General features: G+C 44.6%; 1 protein-coding gene across 1 annotated transcript; it reads left to right on the forward strand.

The window, feature by feature from the left end:
* Positions 1-9,159: 9,159 nt before the first annotated feature.
* bmp4 (bone morphogenetic protein 4) lies at positions 9,160-21,091 on the forward strand. Its single transcript, XM_035403096.1, is given in 5 exon segments — positions 9,160-9,504; positions 14,773-14,896; positions 15,532-15,896; positions 19,150-19,562; positions 19,564-21,091. Coding segments are annotated over 3 exon segments (1,242 nt in total). The 5' UTR covers positions 9,160-9,504; positions 14,773-14,896; positions 15,532-15,538; the 3' UTR covers positions 20,035-21,091.
* The last annotated feature ends 664 nt before the right edge of the window (positions 21,092-21,755 follow it).

A 21,755-nucleotide genomic window follows, 5' to 3' on the forward strand; every position in this document is an offset into this window, starting at 1 on the left:
CTGCAGGGGAGGGAAAAAATGGATGTGAGGACATTTGTTTCCAGCGCGTGGGGTGGGAGAGGTTCGGCTCACTTTCTTTCGACGGGCCTCACCACCAGCACCACCTCCACCTAGACTGGGGCTGGCTGTTAAGGCAGCTTTAATTTGTCTCTGCCTCCAGGAATGCAGCCCAGCCCCCCATCCCCCCAACTCCCCCCCCCCCCCACCCCCTCGTCTCCATGGCTTGCCATTGTAAAACACTACGTGATCTACAGCTGTGGCCCACTCTGGGGTCTTATAGTAAAAACACCAGGCTTAATGCATGTGAGTCATTTTGGAATCGGCATTTTATTTTTATTTATTTATTTATTTTTTTTATTGACAGCGGAAAATTTGTGTCATGTCAGCCTGCCCCCGGAGGCCAGTGCGGAATTGCAGCACGCAGTAAAATGTGGCTTGAGTTAGCCAGGCTCATTACCCATGCATTTATTAAATTTGCCCAACATATAAAAACGGGGCCCGTCGTGTCGAATGGCTTTTTTTTATTATTTAAAAAAAGGGATTGTTTGTTTGTTAATGCGCTGCCGTCATGCTTCACCGAGATTAACTCACCGTCCCGGCCTGTGCGAACGGTGAGTCTCTTCCTCTCACATTATTTCATTACCGAACACCCACCCCATTCACGGCCTGTTTCCGTTGTTTGTATTGGTCTTGTGCATATTCTGGTTTGTGGGGCTCCTGTCTTCGCCTGGTTTGAATGCGCTTTTCCAGTCATTTCTCCCTGCCCGCCCGGTGAGGGATGCTCGGGTGAGGGCGCACGTTCGGGTGCTTCGCCAGTGCCGGTGAAATGCATGCTGGGACGCGGGGACGATGAGCGGAACCGCGGTGGGGGGCTTCTCTGAGGCTCCGCCTCCGAGCGCGACTCTCAAATCAAAGTGCGGCAAATAAACACTCAGAGCAAAGAGGAACTCGTTTATCAAGCTGGAATTGCACTCATAGGCAAAATGACCTACAATTACAAGCCGAGCTAGAAATTAACTTTTCAGTCAACCATCCAGAAAAAAAAAAGATCATAGGATATCCTGCAAGCTGGGACTCTTGTTTACCCCCGACTCCCCCACCCACCTACACCTCGCTCCAGACTCCCTGTGAGACAGGGTGCGTGTTTGGGCCTTTCACAAGGGGTTGTGCTCAGCTTTTTTTCAAAGCCCTCCTCCAGGCCCTCACTTATACAGGGGGGAAATCAGTTACTACCAGTTCCACCGAAATATTCTGACCACTCCCAAAGACTGCAGCTACAGTTCTAACAACAGCAATTACGCACTGGCAGAAGAAAGGCAACGGAGTGGGACCGCGCGGAGCTTGCGAAGTTCCCACCCTCGTTTAATTGCGCCGCGCTGGGCGGACCCGAGGGGCTCGGCTAGGCCGGGCCACCGCGTTGTTTCCATGGCACACGCGTACAAGACGTTGTTTTCCACGGAAAAAAAAACAAAAAAAAAACGGAAGGTCCTCGCCGCCTGGGAGACGGAAGATGAGCTCACTGCGTGACCACCCACTGTCACACCGAGCACCAAGCCGCTCGCCCAGGCGGCGGCCATCTTGTATCTGGAGGTCACGTGGCACGTGAGTGAGTCATCAGTTAGCGCTGAGGCACTGGACTCTTTCTCTGCCATGGGCCAGCTGTCAAAATTGTCTTTATTATCTCATGGTATGATGACTTACTTTATAGTACACTTGTAATACTAACTAGAAAATATATTTCTTTCTGGTTTGGCCAGAGTCTATTTTCCTTTCCATGCGATTCTCTGACAGATGCACACAGCCTGTTTACTACTACGCATATTTCACTATACAAACATGTCAGATGGGGATTTGTTGATTTGATAAACAACTCATTTCCTTCGCTGTCTAATAAATATATCTTTTTTTGATGAATCTGTTTTGTGTTGTATTAATACAGCGGGCTAGCATAACAAACTTAACGGTTGCTTACAGAATGTTTTTGTCAACCTCGGGGAATTCAGTGCAGACAAAGTATTTATTTTGGAACAAAGCACAAGTATCTCGATTTTCAGGACAGGGTTGTGTGAATGAAGAATAATAAATACAGAAAACTGCTCTGTTGGTACAAAGAGGAGGCCTTTGTGAAGACAATATGTAAAGACAATATGAGTAAAGATGAATCTATAAACAATATGGACTTCTATTTTATGTTTATTTTGCTGTGTCTTGATCACAGAAAGACTACTTTCTACTGTGGTACTGAAACCAATTGAGGTTCTAATTGAGTGAACATTTTAAATCTGCATTAAATGTCTTATTATCGTGTCTTATTTGCTGGGAGCATAATTTTATAAATGACTAGAACACATGGAATAAAAGCTAAATAAATTAAACAAAAAAGAACAATTAAAAAAATTATGTGTGTTTGTGAGTGTGTGTGTGTGTGTGTGTGTGTTTGTGAGTGTGTGTTTGTGAGTGTGTGTGTGTGTATATATGCATTAAACAAGAAACTTTATAATAATACAAATGAATATTGGGTTGAAGTTTTACACTTGGAGAGTTTAAATGCAGCAGTGACATTCGTTGCAGCCAGGAGGAGAAATACCTCCCCTACAGGCCTTCGGTGCTGTGAGACAGAAAAGCCTGGTTTAGATAAACTCTTTACCTGTTATGCCCTGCCCTTACCTGTTATGTTCGCCCTCTCAGCAACAGTGTCTGTGCCCTCCGTGTGTCCGGACTGCAGCACTGACCAGCCGGCCGTATCCTCCTCCCCGTACCCTGAGTGAGCCTGCACCGGGATGTTAGCATATTCCGACTGCTTGGAATTCCTTCCTGCCTTCTTGTGAGCACACACTGCGTTTTAAAACTTGTTGGGCCCTTTCAAGTTTTATTTTAAAGTATGTAATTACATTCTTGAAAGAATAACAGGTCCCCTGAGTGATTTATATCAAGTATTAAATGTCAGGGTTTGAAAAGACACAGTTAGCACTCGTTCATCCACTTAAGAGCTTCTCAATGGCCTGAAATGTTAAGAGAGCTTTAGGGAAGGGATTTGTAATAAAAATAAATATGGTCAGAAATGGAGGTAGAGAGAGAGAGAGAGAGAGAAATGGAGGTAGAGAGAGAGAGACAGAGCGAGAGAAAGAGTGAGAGAGAGAATACGAGAGTGAGAGGAATTGTATCTGAAAAGGGTTACCTTTTGTAGGAGCTTTTGTTGCCCTCTGTTTTCACTAAAGAAGCACAAAGCCTTATAAAACATGCACTGGCTCTCTTAAGAAGCCTGCTTCCTCGCTACGTGATGAAGCCCTCGCTACGCCACTGCTCAGACATCTTAAGGCCGCACACAGTGAATGCCGTGTTTATGACTTGAGCCTGATTTATTTAAATAACTTAAACATGCTCCGCGTTGCAGGCCGCTGTAGTTTTTTTGGCATTCCAGGTCAAAGCGTGTCAAGTACATTATTTTATTTTTTTTTTGCTTCAGAGGTCTTGGGGGCAGCCGCGATCGGCTCAGGAAAAATTTACGTGGCGGTTGGAATCTGGGCTATTTTTGGTCAGTGCAGTACGTGCCGCGCTTCGGGGCGTCGCGGTGTTCTGCGTTGACTTTCGCGTCGTCAGTCGTCGTGCGATCTCCGACGCGACGTTCGACGGAGACCCGCCTCATCTGCGCTGCGTCTCTGACGTTGGAGGATGCAGATGGTCAGATCAGCTGCGTGCGGACCCCCCCCCCCCCCCCTCCCCCCCCATCAAAAGAAGCAGTGCTTTATAGCGTAATCCTACAACAGAATGCTCAGTGATTCTGCCCAGGCTCTTCTAGAAAGAGGAAACAGGAAGGAAGAGAGTAACACGTTACAGATGCCCGGGCGCTGATAAATCAAGACACGAAGAGAGAGCGAAGAGATGACGTACACCGCGCCGGACCGTGACCGCGATGCGTCTTACTCCAGGTCGTATCAATGCTCTGTGATTAGGGAAAGGGTTTTCCCGAAGAGCAGAACGCTGATAAACAGGCCTTTTAATCGATCGAGCGTTTTCGGGCTGTGACCGGCGGGCTGTGGCAGCCCCCCCGTTAGCCCGCTCACAGGGGGGTCTGGACAGTGTTGAGGCGGCAGTGTCTCGCTGCACTTTTGGAAGACCATACTAAAAAAAGGACCTGGCAGCAGCGGCAGCAGCAGCAGCAGCAGCACACTCACCAGTTACCCCTGATAACGCGCGCAAGGTGCAGCCTTGAAGCGCGGGTAACCGACGAAACCGGGAGGTTTTATGAAGGCGCTCGCGTGCTTCGGAAAAAGGGAAACAAAATTTCTCCGGTTGCCCGTTTGCCCCGCGGAGAACCGGAGCAGTCCAGCACATTTGTGATTGATTTTCTCACACCTGCAGTGTTCGTGTTCTCAGGAACAGCTCCCCGCTCGGTGCACTGGAGTTACCCTGAACTGACTTCATGGTTCCTCTTTCATTCCTTCACTCGGTTTAAAAAAAAAAAAATTTAATAGCTGAACGTGAATAAGTTCAAACCCTCAGACCCCATCAGACACAGTGTATTTGAAATGCACTGCATTAGAATTGGTAAAATTTATTCCATTATTATTACTGTTGTAGTCTAAACATGTTTCACATAAAGCATCAAAGAAAATCAATACTCGGCAATGTCAAATTCAGATCATTATGGGAAAAGAAAGAAGAGAATTGTTCAAATGATAAGCGGACATTAGCTATCATACTATCAGATCAGTAACAGTTAAGCTAAGCATTCATGTGAATGGAATTTACTTTAGGCACGAAGGGTTCCGTGTGGCGTGGTGTAATTAAACACTGACTGAGATGAGAGTTAATAGGCCTGATTAGTCTGCTTTGGTCCAAATTATAGAAAGAACCGAAAGAAATCCCGTTGCGTGATGAAGCGGCCCTAGTAAAAGTGAAGCCGTCGTGTTTATTTAGCCATATTCTCCGTTAATGGAGGCTGAGAAAGAAGAGCCTGTGATCTCTTTGTTCTAACGCGGGGGTCACGGGGTCACACTTGAGTTTCAGCGTAATGGCGATTCTCAAAGCCTGGCCAATCCAGCGTCCATTCTTCGTTTTTTTTTTTTTTTTTTTGCCTTCTCCTGTTTACTTTCTACTTTCATGAGTTTACATGCCAATTCCATTACAGGGATTAAAATGGTTTGTCTGATTCCAACCCTTCCTACAACTGACAGGCTTTGAAATGGAGGGACTGAGAACTCAGAAGGGTACACTGGGGGGCGGGGGGTGGTTGGAGTTAAGGGATTTCGGCAGAGTGTTCTATGTTTCAGAACCTTATGAAAGGCAAGCGGTGCGTAGGCCGAAGATTGCCCCTGCGACGAGCCTGACCAGTGAAAGCTCTGTTTGATCCATCGCCCTGGAGTTTGTTTCTGTGATGGTGAGCTCTGGGCAGTGGTTTAGGCCTGTGTATTTTTTTACTGGAAGGTGTGCGGTGACGTTGAGCAGCAAGCCCTGGGACGGTGTTGAGCTCCTGTTCGAACCCTGGCCATCGCAGGTAAACATTGCCTGTTGTGTTTCACTACCAGAACTCACCCTGGTATTGGTATGTTATGTTCTTACACAAAGGGGGTGGGTAGTGGAGGTAGTAGTAGCCTTTAGCTGGTGTTGCCCAATGGAAGTTTTTGAACAGTGCTGGAACCCTTGGGTTTGGAGTCACTTCCATTTAAATTCAGCTAGGTCAGGATGTATTGAAATTCAAATCACAAATCAAAAAGTTCCCATTATATATTTGTTGAACATTTTTCAAATAATTAAATTTCCATACATTGGCTGAATATTAATGGAATTGACCCCAGCTCTGCATTGGTGTATGTGTGTGTGTGTGTGTGTGTGTGTGTGTGTGTGTGTGTGTGGGTATGGGGAGCGATTATTCTTCTAAAAAACATTTTTTATGTTATTTCATATGGCACATGCAGCCTGTATTCAAGGAAAGAGGAACCAGCACAATCTAAAAACTGGCATTCATGTTTATAACTGTGAATAAATAAAATACGTCTGTTAATATGGACAGCCTATCGAAGCATAACATCACACTACAGGCTGCTGTGGAGTTCCTTAGTTAAGTGTAGAGCATTTTCTTGCTTTGTGTGCATGTTAGTGTGTGTGTGTGTGTGTTTCATGGGAGGCCAGAGTGATAATTTATGATTAATTTTTTTTCTAGAGGTCAGTGCAACACTTGCTTGGAGTGCACGGAATGGGCGAGAAATGAAGAGAGGGGAATTCTGGGTATTTGCTTGTGACAGATGTTTCTCTCTGAGGCAGACAGGGGGTTGCGGGGCTCTGCTCTGAAGCTCTTCTCCTCTCTCTCTCTCTTTCGGGATCCCCCATGCGTTGCCTGCAGCCAAACCACCGGGGTAGGTAGGTAATCTCCCCCGGATCCCGGCGGCTGAGCGCGGCTAAGCCTGGCCAGCGCTTGACAGCAGGCCTTCATTAAGGGCCTGGACAGGTGCTACCGCCGCGTCCGCCCGCCGCTCCCCGCTCGCCGCTCGCCGTTCATCGCTCACCGCGGCCCTCTCGACGGTCTCTGCGTCACGACTTCCAAAAAATTCCATGAAATTTCCACTTTCACCGAGACTGTGTGTAAAAAACGGTTCTGGTTATTCGCAACCACACACCGCACATGGCACGCGTCCACGCTCGGTATATTTATACGTAACGTACTCATTATTTTGTCCACTCGCAGTACTACTAAGTGAGTCATCCAGCTATTTCTCTTCAGGTCAGAGCTTCCTGTTGCACAGTGTATTTTTGAGAAAGAAACAAAATCGTTTTGAAGCTAGCGAACGACCAAACAGTGAGCCTCTCGTAATACGTGGTGTGGATGTATACGCGCACAGCCTGCAGAGGGATGTCAGAAAATGGATGTTGAAAATGACCGGGGTGTCATCGTGGTGTTTAAGTGTGTGTACCTGCTGTGCATCGTGATTTAGACAGTGCGGATGGGTTTGTATCAGACGGAGCTCGAGTGCGAGGCTTTGCTCACGGGCCGTGTGAATATGTGTCATACCTGCAGCGAAGCTCCGATTAGTCCAGCTCTGTCCGGCCTTCTCCCGGCTGAGGCTAAAGAAGAGCCGGGTGATAAACGCCTGCCTGGGGGGGGGGGGGGGGGGGGTGAGCGTGAGGCGCTCCCGACAGTCACTGCTACGCTACAAACTCGGGAAGCGCTGCAACCAGCAGCATCTGCGCCAGGACGGCCGCATCGGCCGACACCTTGCCACACCGGGCGCGTTGCCATGGCGAGCGCGGACCGGGCCGAGGTTCGCTGCGCTCCAGCGCGTCGGCTGCGCGAGCGGTTAGACAAGCTACGGCGCAGACGCTGGATTGGGTCGGGGTGGGTTTGGGGGTGGGGTCTCCGGGAGCCTGTACCTCGGATAATATGCCCAGGTCTGAGTGTGAGAGAAAGGGCATTCCCCTTACCCCTTTACTCAAGGGAGAGTAAAACGAGTCAGGCTGGTTTATCTTCTACTGTGTTTTCCCTGTCGGATAAATCTGTGAATTAGGCAGCATGTAGATTACCTAGGTCAGGTTTGCCCACACTGAGGGCAACACCGACTTAATAGACTTTGGGAAAGTTCATCCAAGTGCCATCAGGTAACTGCAGCTTTGTGATCGTTCAGGGTTCCCAGAAACAAAGGCACAGCCATTGTGCAGAATGCAAGCCACATTTGAGCACTGTGTGGTCCTTTGACAAACCAAATGCCCCATAACACATAATGTACTGATTAAGGACTACTTGTGTGTAAATATCTGTCTGAAGTAGTCATCGGGAATAAATTCAACCAGCTTGCGTACATAGCTCAGAGACACACAACACGCTGCGCGAGTGTGTGTGTGTGTGGGTGCGTGTGTGTGTGTGTGTGTCAGTGACAGATAAAGTTACTGTGTTGACAGAAAAGGTCACATTCTAAGCCCCGCAGTCATTTGGTGGATGTTACTGTAATTTTATGCAAGGGAAATTAAAGTAAATAAACTGTGAGAAATAGCTCGGCCATTTGCATTAAGTCCCTTGCAAACGTTTCCTGTTTAGACCACTGTTCAATCTCACCCTAATCCCCTCAACATGAGTGCATTTCTCAGGGTGGTTATGTGACCCTGTTGAGAGAACCAGAGAGATCCAGAGCAGATTTAAAGCTTTAGGATTCATTGAGGCCAATTTTTTCTGCTATTCTGCTGCCTAAAAATTATGTCTTAAAGGACTTTACTTGTCCTTAAAGAGCAAGGTGTAACTGAAGCTGTACTTTTGCAAACATATTGCACAACCGGAAAATGAAATAAAAATTTGGTACTTAACTTAAAAAAAAATTGTACTATTGTTGTTAGTGCTCTTTCTAGAAAGACAAATATTCCGAAAAGGAGAATTCAATTCCGAAAATTAGATGTTCGAATTTTTCTAAACTGATTGGACAAGCTTACTGATCACTTGGAACGCTCGTTTCTCAGATGTTCGCTTTAACAGACAGCTGAAGATGGAATGCTGGAATCTTCCCTGAACCCCAGATAATCGTTTCCATAGGAACACAATATACTGTATAAACAAAATAGCTCAGGAATGAAGGCACAGGCTTTATCATTGAAAGAAGTCATTAACATGTGAGATATAAGGACCTAATGGACTACAACGCACTCATTGCAGTATGATAGACCTAATTTCTAAATGTCTTGAAAGCATCACACTTACTAGCTACTACACGAATGCATTTTTTTAAAATTAAAAGTAAAAAAGTTGCTTTAACAAAAGCTGGTCCTCCTATAAAAATATAATTGTTTTCAAAAGAATAATTAAAATCTTATTTAAAAGCATAATTAAAACCTTTTTCTTTATATAATTACGCTGTATCCGATTTTAGATGCACGCAAGCATGCTGAAAGATGCAATAGTTGGGTGTTAGCAGCCGGTCGGCTATGTTCATGAATAAAGATTGTTGTTTTGTCGAGGAATGTTTCAAGCAAATAAAAAAATAAAAAAAAAACAAACAAAAAAAAACATTGCACTTTTGGATACCTCCACGTGTATCACGTTGAAAACATTTAAAATTCATTGTGTTTTCCCCGCTTGCGTCAGAACCGGGTTATATCTTAGGTGTTTTAACCGCGCGGAGGGAGGGGGGTGGGGAGGAGGCAGGGAGGCTAAATTGGGCGGACACATAAAAACTGCATGTAGCATTAGATGCCTGAGCAGTTCGTGGGTTGCCTGTGCGTGCAGTGCTCTGCTCTTAGAAACGTCTGGAGATAGGGACCCCGCTGCATCTCTGCACTTGCTGCATTAACTAAACTGTTCGCTGTCTAGAGTGATCCGTAATTAATTTTTTGGGGGCGACATTGAGGAATTAAACTATGTGATCCGATGGCACCTTCGTAACTCTTCGCAGGGCCTTTTCGTTCGGTATTTTCGGTACATTCAAATTTACCTGGACTTTTTTTTCGCGTGAGGAGAGCCCCCTTCCCCACTTTTTGTCCAATTTACTCTTCAACCTGAGGATAATACCTGTACCGCTTCTCATGGTAAGTGCGTAAAAGAAAAACTTTTGCTTTCATACTTCTGTGCCAAATGATTCTTATCGATGCGTAAATTAATGCGGATTTCTGACGATTGTAGCTAGACGAGGAGTACACTGTGTCCCGGTAACTTCGATTAATAGTAAGGACATAGCCTATATCCCGTAGTAGCCTATGTTGCACGCTTTTTTCAGCATTTAAAAAAAATATCTGAGTGTTCGGGTTCAAGACTAAGATAGCCCGTATAACTGTAATGTAGGCTACGTTTAACGTTCACAGTTACAAATAATAGAACGATCGCCTTAATCTCACTTTCTCTATGCATTTGTACGATTCGTTTTTGTGTGTAAATCACTAGTTATGCATGTTATAATTCTGATTATAATTATAAGTGCATATGTTTATGGTTTAAATTTCGAGCTCGGCGCAATCATTGATGGACTTGGAAGGATGAACGTTAGGTTGTTTTGAAGAGCGGTTATTTTTCGCCAGAAAGATGCATGTGGGACGAGACTCTCCGTGCCGCTCCATGTTATGCGGTCTTTTGTGTTTGTGCGTCAAAAGTGTGTTAGTTGTACGGGATTTAGCCACATTTTGCCTTCCCCATCGCGGCGCTCTTTACACCTGCCTGTCCTGTCGCCTAACCGATGTGACTTTTTTTTTTACTGGTATCCATTTGACAATTAATTTGCCTGTCGGGACAAACAAAAATGCAGTTTGTCTTCGTCATATGAAAAGATGTTGCAGGTATTTTATTCGTTTATTGTGTCTTGTTTATTCCCCTTCCCCCCCAATACGAATTGGGTTTATAGGCCCAAGACATAAAACCTGGGTTTTCCCATACACGTATGCTGATTTATTAAAAATAACTGTGAATGCATTTTTAAAAACTAAGCAGAGTAATATACTGTCCTGACTTATAATACGTAACAAAATTGCCCCGCATTGATCGTGGACTAAAGCGCAGTGTATCTGATTCAGCTTGTTGAATGCGCAGAGCTTCAAGTCGCGCAATGGCTGCGGCAACATTCCTATTGTTCCATCTTATTTTACTACGCGTTGCTGTCTTTCGTTGCAAAAATCGAAAAGGCTGATTAAAAGCAGAACTCAACCATTATTTTGATTATAATCGTTATTAATTAACAACTAAATGATCACAGTAAAAAGGCTGGCTGATTAACGTTGTTGGTATAGTAGGCTACGTTGGTAGTAGTATGACGTTAGCAAATGTTTTTCTTGCTAAACAGCGGTGAATGTCAAAGCGAAAATAAAAATAAAATCAATGACTAATTCTGTCACGGACACCCTAATTAGAAATTATTAACTGGAAAGAATAATAAGGCCTGCGGTCGTTGTAAAGTTACTGTGTTGTGCGAAATGCGTGCGCAACTGTCCAATACCAGCTTCTTTTTAGCGTTTCAGCCCATAAGTGGATATTCAATTACTATCTTTTCAGCAATTTTCCTTCCTTTGTCTTACTAAGGTTTTATTCATGCACTTATTTCTCAGAAAACAGCAGAGAGTTTTCGAATTTCAAGTGAATTTGATCAACTGTGGATCGCAGTGCTGTGTTCTGCTCCTAATTTTAAAAAGTTGGCTTCCCCGCTAAGTATAAACAGACACTGTTGTGCTATGTCTTAAATGTCAGTGCCTCAGAAGGGGAAAAAAAGGAAGAAGCGAATTTTAAAATTAGATCGTAAACGGTTACACGTATCAGAACAAACTACTGGAAGCACCGATACAGTATTGTGGAAATCTGTAATAGAGCACTTGACATTTCCAAAGCGAATTGTTTGGTTTGCTCTGCATTGTTCACCGTATTACGAAGAACAAACACAGAGTGTGAAAAAATAAAATAATCTACCGAAAGAAACGAGGTTTCAACTAAATCGTTGCAACTACAGTTTATATGAAGCGAAATCCATATTAATTCATCAGTCAGTAATAACGCTTTTCCTTTTCCAACGAGAAATAAAATGAAGTTGAAGTTACTGGTTTTTCTTGGAGAAAATCAGTTCGAAGCCTGTAATTTACAGAATAACAGTCTCACATAATCGGACAAAACTCGCTCAAGTTTGCCATGGTTTGTCAAGAACTGCAGTATTCTTACATAAGAATATATGGGTTTTGTAAAATCACCATTCTTTGTCAAAATATTTCTGAAATAATTATTCATTCATGCAATTTAGAAGTTATGAAAACTACAAGGCTGTACAAATAATAGCAAATGGTAAGCGCCTCTAACTAGTCTGCGTTCATCCATTGAATTAATTACCTTAGAGGACGCACAAACAGAAGTACATGTAAATATTTTGTGCATGAACAATATGCGCGACGAACAATTTAAAACGATTATTCAGAACTTTAAAGATTAAAATGCATTACAAAACGTTTGTGTTCTGATGTGTAGCTTAAATTCTTATAGGGTACATTGCTATTCTCATGTAAGCAGGTATTCACCTTTATGCTGGAGTATTTTAGCTTGATCCAAATAAACGGTTTTGTTATTCACGTGCATTATTACTATTTTCTGTCTAAAAATGTCTATAAACGTATTTCATCTCACGATTTAGCAATTTTGTAAACTGAGAGTGTTTAAACTACCTTTAAGAAAATACATGACATTGATTAAAACTTCACTAAATTTATTTTAAAAATATATTTGGTTGAGTTTTGAAAGTGAGGAAGATAAAGCTAAAATTGGGGCCTTGAATATTGTGTGTTCCCATGGCAACCTGCATCACCCCCCACCCTGTCAAATTCCTCAGGAAACACATCTAAAGGGCCATGTGCACAGTCTGATCACATTATCTCTGGTTAAAGAGAGAAGAGCTACAGTCAACACCGGGAGGCCTAGAGGACTGAAAAAACCATGAGAAGCAAACTCTTTTAATGACCTAATTGGTCTTCGGGCTGATTTCCCTGCACAATATGACGCTGTTTCATTCCTCCCAAACTCCAGTAAATGTAAACTTAAGCCACTTCAGCTAGCCCAACGATTTTCCACATCAGATGCAGTATCTAAGTCATATTATGTCGGACATATATATTTACGTATGTTATAGAGTGAACAAGAGACTCTGCTGGAAGTTGCTATCACGGAACTCTCCTCCTGTGTCATTACTTTGTAAGGGAAATGTTTATTTTGGTACAGTATGGCCTCTAGTCAGTGTTGTTTGAGCAGTATGACTGGCTGCAGTCTTGGGAGAGGCCTCTTTTGTTAAAAAAAGAAGAACATTTGTTGTTACATATGCACACGTTACTCCCCAAAGGGATCATGGGTATTAGAGCTGGGAAATGTTCAGGACCACTGCCATTTCCACAGTGCTTCCTTCAAGCTGCAGTCACATAACACATTAGGGCTTAACCATTCTTTGTGTGTCTAACTGAAAAAACGAAGGCCAAATACTAGCATTGACCCCTCCACACCCCCCACCCCCCACCCCTCACACCCCCCACCTCCCTCTCCCCCCCCACACACACTCAGTGTTCTTATTAACGTGCATCTTTCTGCTGTAATGGTTGGTTTGTTTTCAGTAGAACTCGATCCAAGCGATGACCAAACCCGAACATCGTTTTCCCTCTTCGAGTGCTGCCATTGTAACCCTGTTATTTCCAAACCCAAACAATTCCCCCTGATTTCATTAGAGTGATTCACCACTACAATTTAGCGAGGATCAGTTAGACCAAATCCCTCAAGTTGTAATGTTAATCATTGCCTGGGAGTTTGTGTGGGAATGCAGAAGGGTGTTCATTCAAAGCCATGTTTGTTCTGGACTAATTGCTCGGGTCATTAAATCAACATGAATGCCATTCTTATTGATACCCTAAAGGCATTTCACGACACAAATTTTGAGGTTTGGGACCTCTTCCTGGAAATGGCTGGTCTTCCAGACATTTTCTACTCTGCTTTTGCAAGCCTAAAGTTTCTGCTTGGCTTGTTAGTATGTATTCCAAGCAGAAATCTTGTGATTTGCTGGACTGTGGGTATTTACGTGACCTACAAACGGTGATCTATTTTAGAAACCTTGCGACTGTCAGACGGAAGCTTCCCCGTTCCTCAATAAGAGTTTTTTGGGAAAGTGCACTCCTTTATTGTTCCATTTTGGCTCAAATGATACACCTGCTTCAGTGCGTTACGAACAGTAACGATTTTGCTCGAGCCGTACGGACGATGGGTGGGCGGCGATGACAGCGGTACGTCGCAGGGGCATTGAGCCTGTCATCGCCCTCTTCCTAAGTACAGCCTTTCTATGCGATCAGAGGGGCGGGTGCTCTTTTGATGGGTACGCTTAAATGGGTGATCAATGCTGCGCTCACGGATCTTTGAGAAGGCCCTTTGGGAGTCCTTTGTTGAAGGAAGAATCCCCCTTTTAGATGCAGATTGATCCCCCTGATCAATACCCGGCTATCATGTGTCATTTGATAGCCTTCTTTTATGGGGACGGGTCGGGGTTTTCTACTTGGGGGGGAAACACAGAGGAGGCTCGGAGCCTGTTTTCCAAAGTCGTTGCCCCGAGGTGCTCCGGGGGTTGTCCGTTAGCGTTAGCATGCTAATGCAGTGCAGCGCTCTCAACTGCGATTGTTTTCAGTCTGTGACATCAGGCCGTGTTCTTCACTCGCTGTCGTTCACAGCGCAGTTCTTTACGCCAGCGAGATCTGCCAGCCCGCGTCCCGATTTGTCCATTCGCGTTTCGATTTAGTGAGTAATGCACGTCAGTACGTTACGATAATTTATCCATCACGACCAAGGAGAAACACATTTAGGATCTTGCACACTTTATAACTTTTGATGACAAATAAAAGAATGTGAACATTCTAGGAATCTTTAATCAAAATAATAAATTCCTGTGTTGTATATTCAAGCTGTAAATTATTAGTGGTTTATTGGCAGATAGCTTTCTCAGTTTGGTGACAAACACAAAAAATGTGGTTAATTGAAAAAATATGTACTGGTGTGTGCCTTATGTGGCTTTGGTTCTTTTGACTGCAAAACAGGACTGTTCACCTCCATGGATTAAGGAAATCTGCTCCTTAATTTTTGTTACATTTACTGAATATGTTTACTAAGTTTTCTTAATTGTTTTGTTTCAGTCAGTTTGCTTCCAAGCCCCTTGTACAGCTAGCCAAGAACATGACTGGCCCATGTTGAGCTGGCCTATGAACACACCCAGAACGTGTGTGTGTGTGCGTGTGTGTGTGTGTGTGTGTGTGAGCATTGGAGGATTCCCTTCCCTGGATCTCTCAAGTGTTTTTTCTTTTCCGCAATCTTAGGAACAGGCTCATCCCTCCGTACTCAAGCGGCCGTCCAGCACCACGTAATATTTCCTCAAGAAACGCGTCCACCAATCGGATCCCAAGAATCATGGACTGTTTCCCCATGCTTTATTTTCTGTCAGTAAGTAGACCACGCTGATCCCTTCTGTTTCACGTGACGCTTTCTCAACATCCGAAAAGGCCTTTTAAAATGATTTATTAAATAGTCATGTTTTGCATGTGACCGACATCAGCTCTTTATTGTCGTACCGGAAAATAAAAAAGGTCCTTAGCTCGTGCTCTTGTGGCACACAGTTCTTTGTTTGAGGTGGTCAGACTCGTATAGTTTCCGCTCTTTATTGAGTTAGAATTTAGACTGACCCAGAGGCTTGTCCTCACTTATTTGTCCAATCATCCTGGCGGAGGGGAAGGAGGGGCAAGACATGGGCCTTCAAATTCCATTCAGAAGGCAGTTTTTTTTTTTTAAACCAGATGTTTATGCTTTGTGAGCATTGCCTGAAATAAACAGGACAGGGGATATCTGATTAGGGGCTATTCAACTGTAAACAGGCTAGAGAGAACAATTATTACCAATTAAAGAGCTTTTCAGGGGGAACTCTTGTCTAGCTTTTGGCATTTTAGTTTACTTTCTTCGGGTTTGCGTGGGGGTGGGTAGGGAGCACACTTTGAAGAAACTGTCCTTCTTACCCTGTCTACCACCCCACTAACCCTCCCCCCCAACCCCCTTTATCTTCCACTCTCCCGACTCCCGTCTAGAGACATCATGATTCCTGGTAATCGAATGCTGATGGTCATTTTATTATGCCAAGTCCTACTGGGAGAGAGCAGCCATGCTAGCCTAATACCCGAGGAAGGGAGGAAGAAGGCCTGGGGGCTGCAGGGTCGTCACCCGGATCAGAGCCATGAGCTGCTGCGGGACTTCGAGGCCACGCTGCTGCACATGTTCGGGCTGCAGAGGCGGCCGCGGCCCAGCCGCTCGGCCGTGGTGCCCCAGTACCTGCTGGACCTGTACCGGCTGCAGTCGGGCGAGGCCGAGGAGCCCGGGGCGCAGGAGGCCGCCTTCGAGTACCCCGAGAGGTCCACCAGCCGCGCCAACACCGTGAGAGGCTTCCACCACGAAGGTACGGGGCGAAGCCGGATATTTAAAAAAACTCCCGCTTACAGACGTCGTCAAGTTTAAAAAACTGCCGCTTATAGATGCTGTAAAGTAAAAAAAAACTCCCGCTTACTGACACCATCAAGTTTAAAAAACTCCCGCTTACTGACACCATCAAGTTTAAAAAACTCCCGCTTACAGATGCCGTCAAGTTCGAAAAACTGCTGCTTACAGACGCCGTAAAGTAAAAAAAAAAAAACAGCCGCTTACGGATACCTTCAAGTGTAAAAAACTGCCACTTACAGACACAGTGAATTTTAAAAACCTGCCGCTCACAGATGCTGTCAGGTGTAAAAACCTGCCATTTACAGACACCATCAAGTTTGAAAAGCTTCTGCTTGCACACAGTGAAGTTTAAGAACCTGGCACTTACACACACCGTCAAGTTTAAAAACCGATCGCTCACACACTGCTCTGTATATGACCACAGCATTCAGATGCAACTCGCTGTATGAAAACCTAGTGTTAACATGTAGCTTGCAGGGTAAAGATCCAGTGTTTACGCACAGTACACGGTATAAAACCTGGTGTTTACGCACAACGTGCAGTATAAAAACCTAGTATTTACACAGGGCTCAAAGCCTTGTGTTTACACACAGCGAGGAGTGTAAAAATCGGATGTTTACACACAGCAGGTGATGTAAGAACCTTTTTAAATGCTGTAGGCAGTAAAAAAAAGAGCCCTTTTTACAAGCAGAATGAAGTACACACTTCTTCCCTTTAGATGGTTTGCTTCCATCCTGTTTTGGAATTCGATCTCTGACCCAAGCGCTTATCACAAAATGACAACTATGCTCTATTTTAAACCGAGCCAAAGGTGTAATTAAACCTGCCGCCTCTATAGCCTGGGTTTTGCAGGAAGGCAAAGCATATATTTTTCCCCTCTGCGGACAGCCAAACTGTGCCTTTCAGCGAAGAATGCGAGCGGGACATTAACGAAAAACTGCTTGTGAAACACTTCTGAAGCCGAAAGAGACCGTAATGGAATAATGTTACATTATGTTTGGACTGCGAAATGTAACTCAGACGTTTCCTAAACAAATTAACTTCTAATGACCGACAGCCTCTCCCGAACCGAAACAATCCAGGCGTGTGGTCACAGAATGTGCCGGGGGGCCAAGGTCAAGCCAAAAAGGCTTCACACTTGCCGGGCAGACGTGTAGCCAGGGAAAGGTTGCTACTTGTTTGGTTTACTGGTAGAGGAAGGCATGCCTTCTTATTATTGAGTTACACGTCACCCCCCCCACCCCCCCCCCCCCCCCACACACACACACGCACACGAGAACTAAAAAAGTTTCTGCAGGAATATGCCCCTGTCTCCAGTTATATGGATTTTTTTTTTTTTTACAGGGACCTTGCTGACATGTAATTATATTTAATGCTATGCTGCAGCCATCTAAATAAAGTCCTACTGCCAGCTATGTGGGCACTTGTGAGCAGACAATATGCTTGCTGGGGTGGAAAAAACACACTCCCCAAAAAGTAAGGTGTTGTACAAGACGTGAATACACTGACATGCAGAAAACAAGGCTAATTTTCAGCCTTGTGTATCTTCTATGACTAAAGATAACAGATGAGCAATGCTGTGGCGAACCAGAGGGACACAGCGATGTGGAGGGAGGAGGGGGAAGCTAACAAGTTTATCTTACTCTGTGGGCAGGAAGTAGAGAAACTCATTCTTAAGAAGACGTCTGCTCCTTGGGGAGTAACGAAAGATGAGTCAGTTTTAATGAGGCCTGTCTCACACGGTCTACTCTTTAACAACAGCGCTGTAAGGTTTGGGGAAATGGTTCAGGCACTCAAGTGGCTCAATTATGCAGCTGTTAGCAGTACACACTAAAATGTCCTGTGTTATACTCTAGCAGAGTACATACGAGTCCAATAGGGACCATATTTTTAGAGAGTCAATTTAACGCTAAGCATTTTACTGTGTAGGTGGAGCAAGTCAGGTTATGAAACCTGGGCCAACTATGCTGAACTGGTGACATTTCTGTGCAGATTTTATTTTTAAAACGCCTACTGGTGGATTCTTGAATGTTGTTTAAATTCAGGTACATCAGAATGACTTTGCTTTTCTCAGACTTTGGCTCTGAACCTTGTACAGAATGCTTTGGAAATGAAAATGAAATATGAAAATCATTAAACCCTAAAATGTATTTTGCATAATTGCAAACCTGGGAAATGGAAGGCACTGAACAAAACCCAGAGTTTTTGAGTTGAAATTACCCAGTAAATCCCAGTGGAACTTAAATGATAGAAAAACATTTTTTTTTGCTGACCATTTGGTTGGCGCGTTTCTCCACCACCAAAGATCACTCACTCTAAATCAGTGATGATTATTCACGATGAAAATGACAAATATCCCCAGTCAACAAACTGCAGAACCAATCAAAAACACACACAAGGCTTTAATAATGAGAACCACCTGGTTATGATTAAGGTTTGGGTGTGAAATAACAGACTCGGATTGATGAGAAAATGGTAGACACAACACAGTTTTCTGAACAGTTGCCTTCTTGCCAGAAACCTGCAGTCTGCGCACTGGAATGGTTTCCTTTGTACAGCGCTGGAGATGTTTATATTTGTGGAACAGTAATAACTGCTCTCTGCGTAATGTGTGTTTGAGCAGAGGGTGTCAAGAACAGCGCTGTAGGAAACTGGATTATCAGGAATGAGTGGATACGGAATTGTGCAGTGTGCACTTTTATAATAATAATAATAATTCTAGAGGCTGTGCTGAGGAAGACATTTTGATTTCTGAACGTGTATGTTTTTTAAATTCAGCATTTGACTTATGCCAGGATGCATATCGTAAGGTGCTATTTCATTTACAGGCTTCCAGCCAGTTTTCCAAGGGTGATAGTGTTAATCTTTGTGGTCCGTAACCTTGTGATGCAGAAGAAGTATATACGTTGGAAAATGTAGATATGTGGAAGCCTTCTTCTCCAAATAAAACATGGCAAAGTAATGCAGAAGAAGAGTGAAAGTTTGCTTTTACTTGAGAGTCAGAATTAAGGAGCAGTGTGGATCTGTTCCACAGAGAAGTGAGTGAGAGAAAGGCATTTTGACCAGCGTGGCTCCTGACCATTCGGGAAAGACAGGCAAGAGTACTGGTAAAGAGGTTTTAATGTTTTCCCCTCCCTGAGCTGGACCTGGTCACCCTGGATGTTAAGTGCTCACATCTTCTCTCTCTCTCTCTCTCTGTCTCTCTCTCCCAGAACACATGGAGCAGGTGATGTCAGACGGGCCGGAGGGCGGGAACGCCCCCCTGCGCTTCCTGTTCAACCTCAGCAGCATACCGCAGGAGGAGCTGCTGTCCTCCGCGGAGCTGCGCCTGTACCGGCAGCGGGTCGACGAGGCGGCGGGGGGGCGCGCCGACGGAGGGGGCGAGGGCGAGGGCGAGGGCGAGGGGCTCCACCGGATTAACGTGTACGAGGTGCTGAAGCCCCCCAGGCCCGGGCAGCTGATCACGCGGCTCCTGGACACGCGGCTGGTGCGGCACAACGCCTCCAGCTGGGAGAGCTTCGACGTCAGCCCCGCCGTGCTGCGGTGGACGCGGGACAGACTGCCCAACCACGGGCTGGCCGTGGAGGTGCTGCGCCTCGACGGCCGCGCCCCCCCCCCGCCCGCGGGGCCCCCACGTCCGCGTCAGCCGCTCCCTGCACCAGGCGCCCGCGGAGGACTGGGACCAGCTGCGCCCCCTGCTGGTCACCTTCGGCCACGACGGCAAGGGCCACCCGCTGACCCGTCGGGCCAAGCGCAGCGCCAAGCAGCGGGGCCGCAAGCGCAACCGCAACTGCCGGCGGCACGCGCTCTACGTGGACTTCAGCGACGTGGGCTGGAACGACTGGATAGTGGCGCCGCCCGGCTACCAGGCCTTTTACTGCCACGGGGAGTGCCCGTTCCCGCTGGCGGATCACCTGAACTCCACCAACCACGCCATCGTGCAGACGCTGGTGAACTCGGTGAACACCAACATCCCCAAGGCCTGCTGCGTGCCCACGGAACTCAGCGCCATCTCCATGCTGTACCTGGACGAGCACGACAAGGTGGTTCTCAAAAACTACCAGGAAATGGTGGTGGAGGGGTGCGGCTGTCGCTGAACGGCCCGGAAAAAGAACGCTGAACTAAATTTGTCCGACTTAACACCTGAACATCCTCACCTGGACCCTTATTTATAACTTTTATGTTGAGGTGTACGTTTGTCTCAGTTTTTTGTTTCTTTGACAATATGATCATATATTTTGACAAAATATATATATATTTATAACTACATATTAAAAATAAAAGTGAGTCCTTATTTTAAACATAAATAAATAAAAAGCTGTACAACGTTTCATAATGTATATTAGATTGTATAATGGTTTTTTAAAATGAGAAAATAGTAAAAAAAAATCTAAAAAGTAAAGTTTATATACTGGTAATATTTATTGCTTTCATATTATATACATTATACATCCAAAAAATTTATAAATTGCCTTCCACTATTACATTTGAACAGAACAGAAGAAACTGGATGAACCATTTACGTTTACTTAAACAAGGGCATGTGTGAACTGATTACAAAATACAAACCACTCTCTAAATCAGTTCACGTAATCTGAAAAGTGCATTTGTGCTACTTCACCACTTCGTTAATTATAGTATGGTGGTTCTAGGAATGTGGAATCTTTATTCGGTATCTTTGAGGACATTGTAAGAAGCAACATACAAAAAAAGGTTTGTTGGAGAAATAAGTATCAATTGCCCCTCTGTATTTTGTTATTTTGGTTTTAACCGAACACCTTTTATCTGATATTTATTTACCTTTTAATGCAGACAACCAAATATCTAAGCTCCATAGTTCTGAGAATTAATTCTGTCAGTATATGTCCTTCCCAAATGAATGAATGTGTTTCTCGGTCTCAAATTCTACACTCCAGATTTATATTTGCGCACAGATAAAGAGTCTGGGGTGATGAACCCGCGTCTATATTATCAATCTGATAACTGACGGGCAGGCTGAATCGCCCGGGCAGTGGCATTCCTTGTGTTTATTATGTTTTATCCATTGCAATACGCGGGTAAAAATCACCGAGTTAATTGTACTGCAGAATTTTTATTCGGACTATTCCACTAAGTGATGTCTTTGCCAGTAAAATGATCATAATACCTTACCAATTTATTGTATTTGTGTCGTCTGTACCACTTACCAGCTACAGGTTTTGTGGGGCTCGGCGAAACAACGTGTTCTGATCTCACAATTTCATTGATCAACACGTGAGGTGGTAAGGCCCTTTCAAATCCAATTACCATTAGGAATGTAATACATTTTGGGTAGTGTATCCATCAAAGACGATGGAGGTTGGATTACAGGAAAAGAAGGTGGGCAGCAATTGTTTAATGTTGGTTTAACCCCCCGCTGAAGCTGGCGACTTGGTCGTGGAATTAGTTGGATAAAGACGCGGCATGCATCGAGACGGCCGATTCGTGTCTGTTAAAGAATCAAAGCTTAGACCGACTGTCTCTACCCCTTTGTCTTCGCGGACCTTTTGCTGAATGAAGACAGGCGTCTGTCTCCAACCTATGGCCCCTTCAAACAATAGACATTTACATCACTAACTCGCAAGCATGGGGATTAGCGTATTGCGCGATAACACCCAAAAGCATCAAGCCTGTCGTAGCCTACTTCTGAAATTGTTTAATTTGCCGCCTCTGCGATAGAAAAATGTGCGAAGACTTAACTTGGCGAAATATCAGTGTTGTCTTAAAAAACATTTTCTACATGCATAAACAAGATAATCCACGAACGTGCCAACACATGAATGTTGAAAACTGCATAATT

Source organism: Anguilla anguilla, chromosome 1, assembly GCF_013347855.1.
Source record: "Anguilla anguilla isolate fAngAng1 chromosome 1, fAngAng1.pri, whole genome shotgun sequence".
Taxonomy (NCBI): domain Eukaryota; kingdom Metazoa; phylum Chordata; class Actinopteri; order Anguilliformes; family Anguillidae; genus Anguilla; species Anguilla anguilla.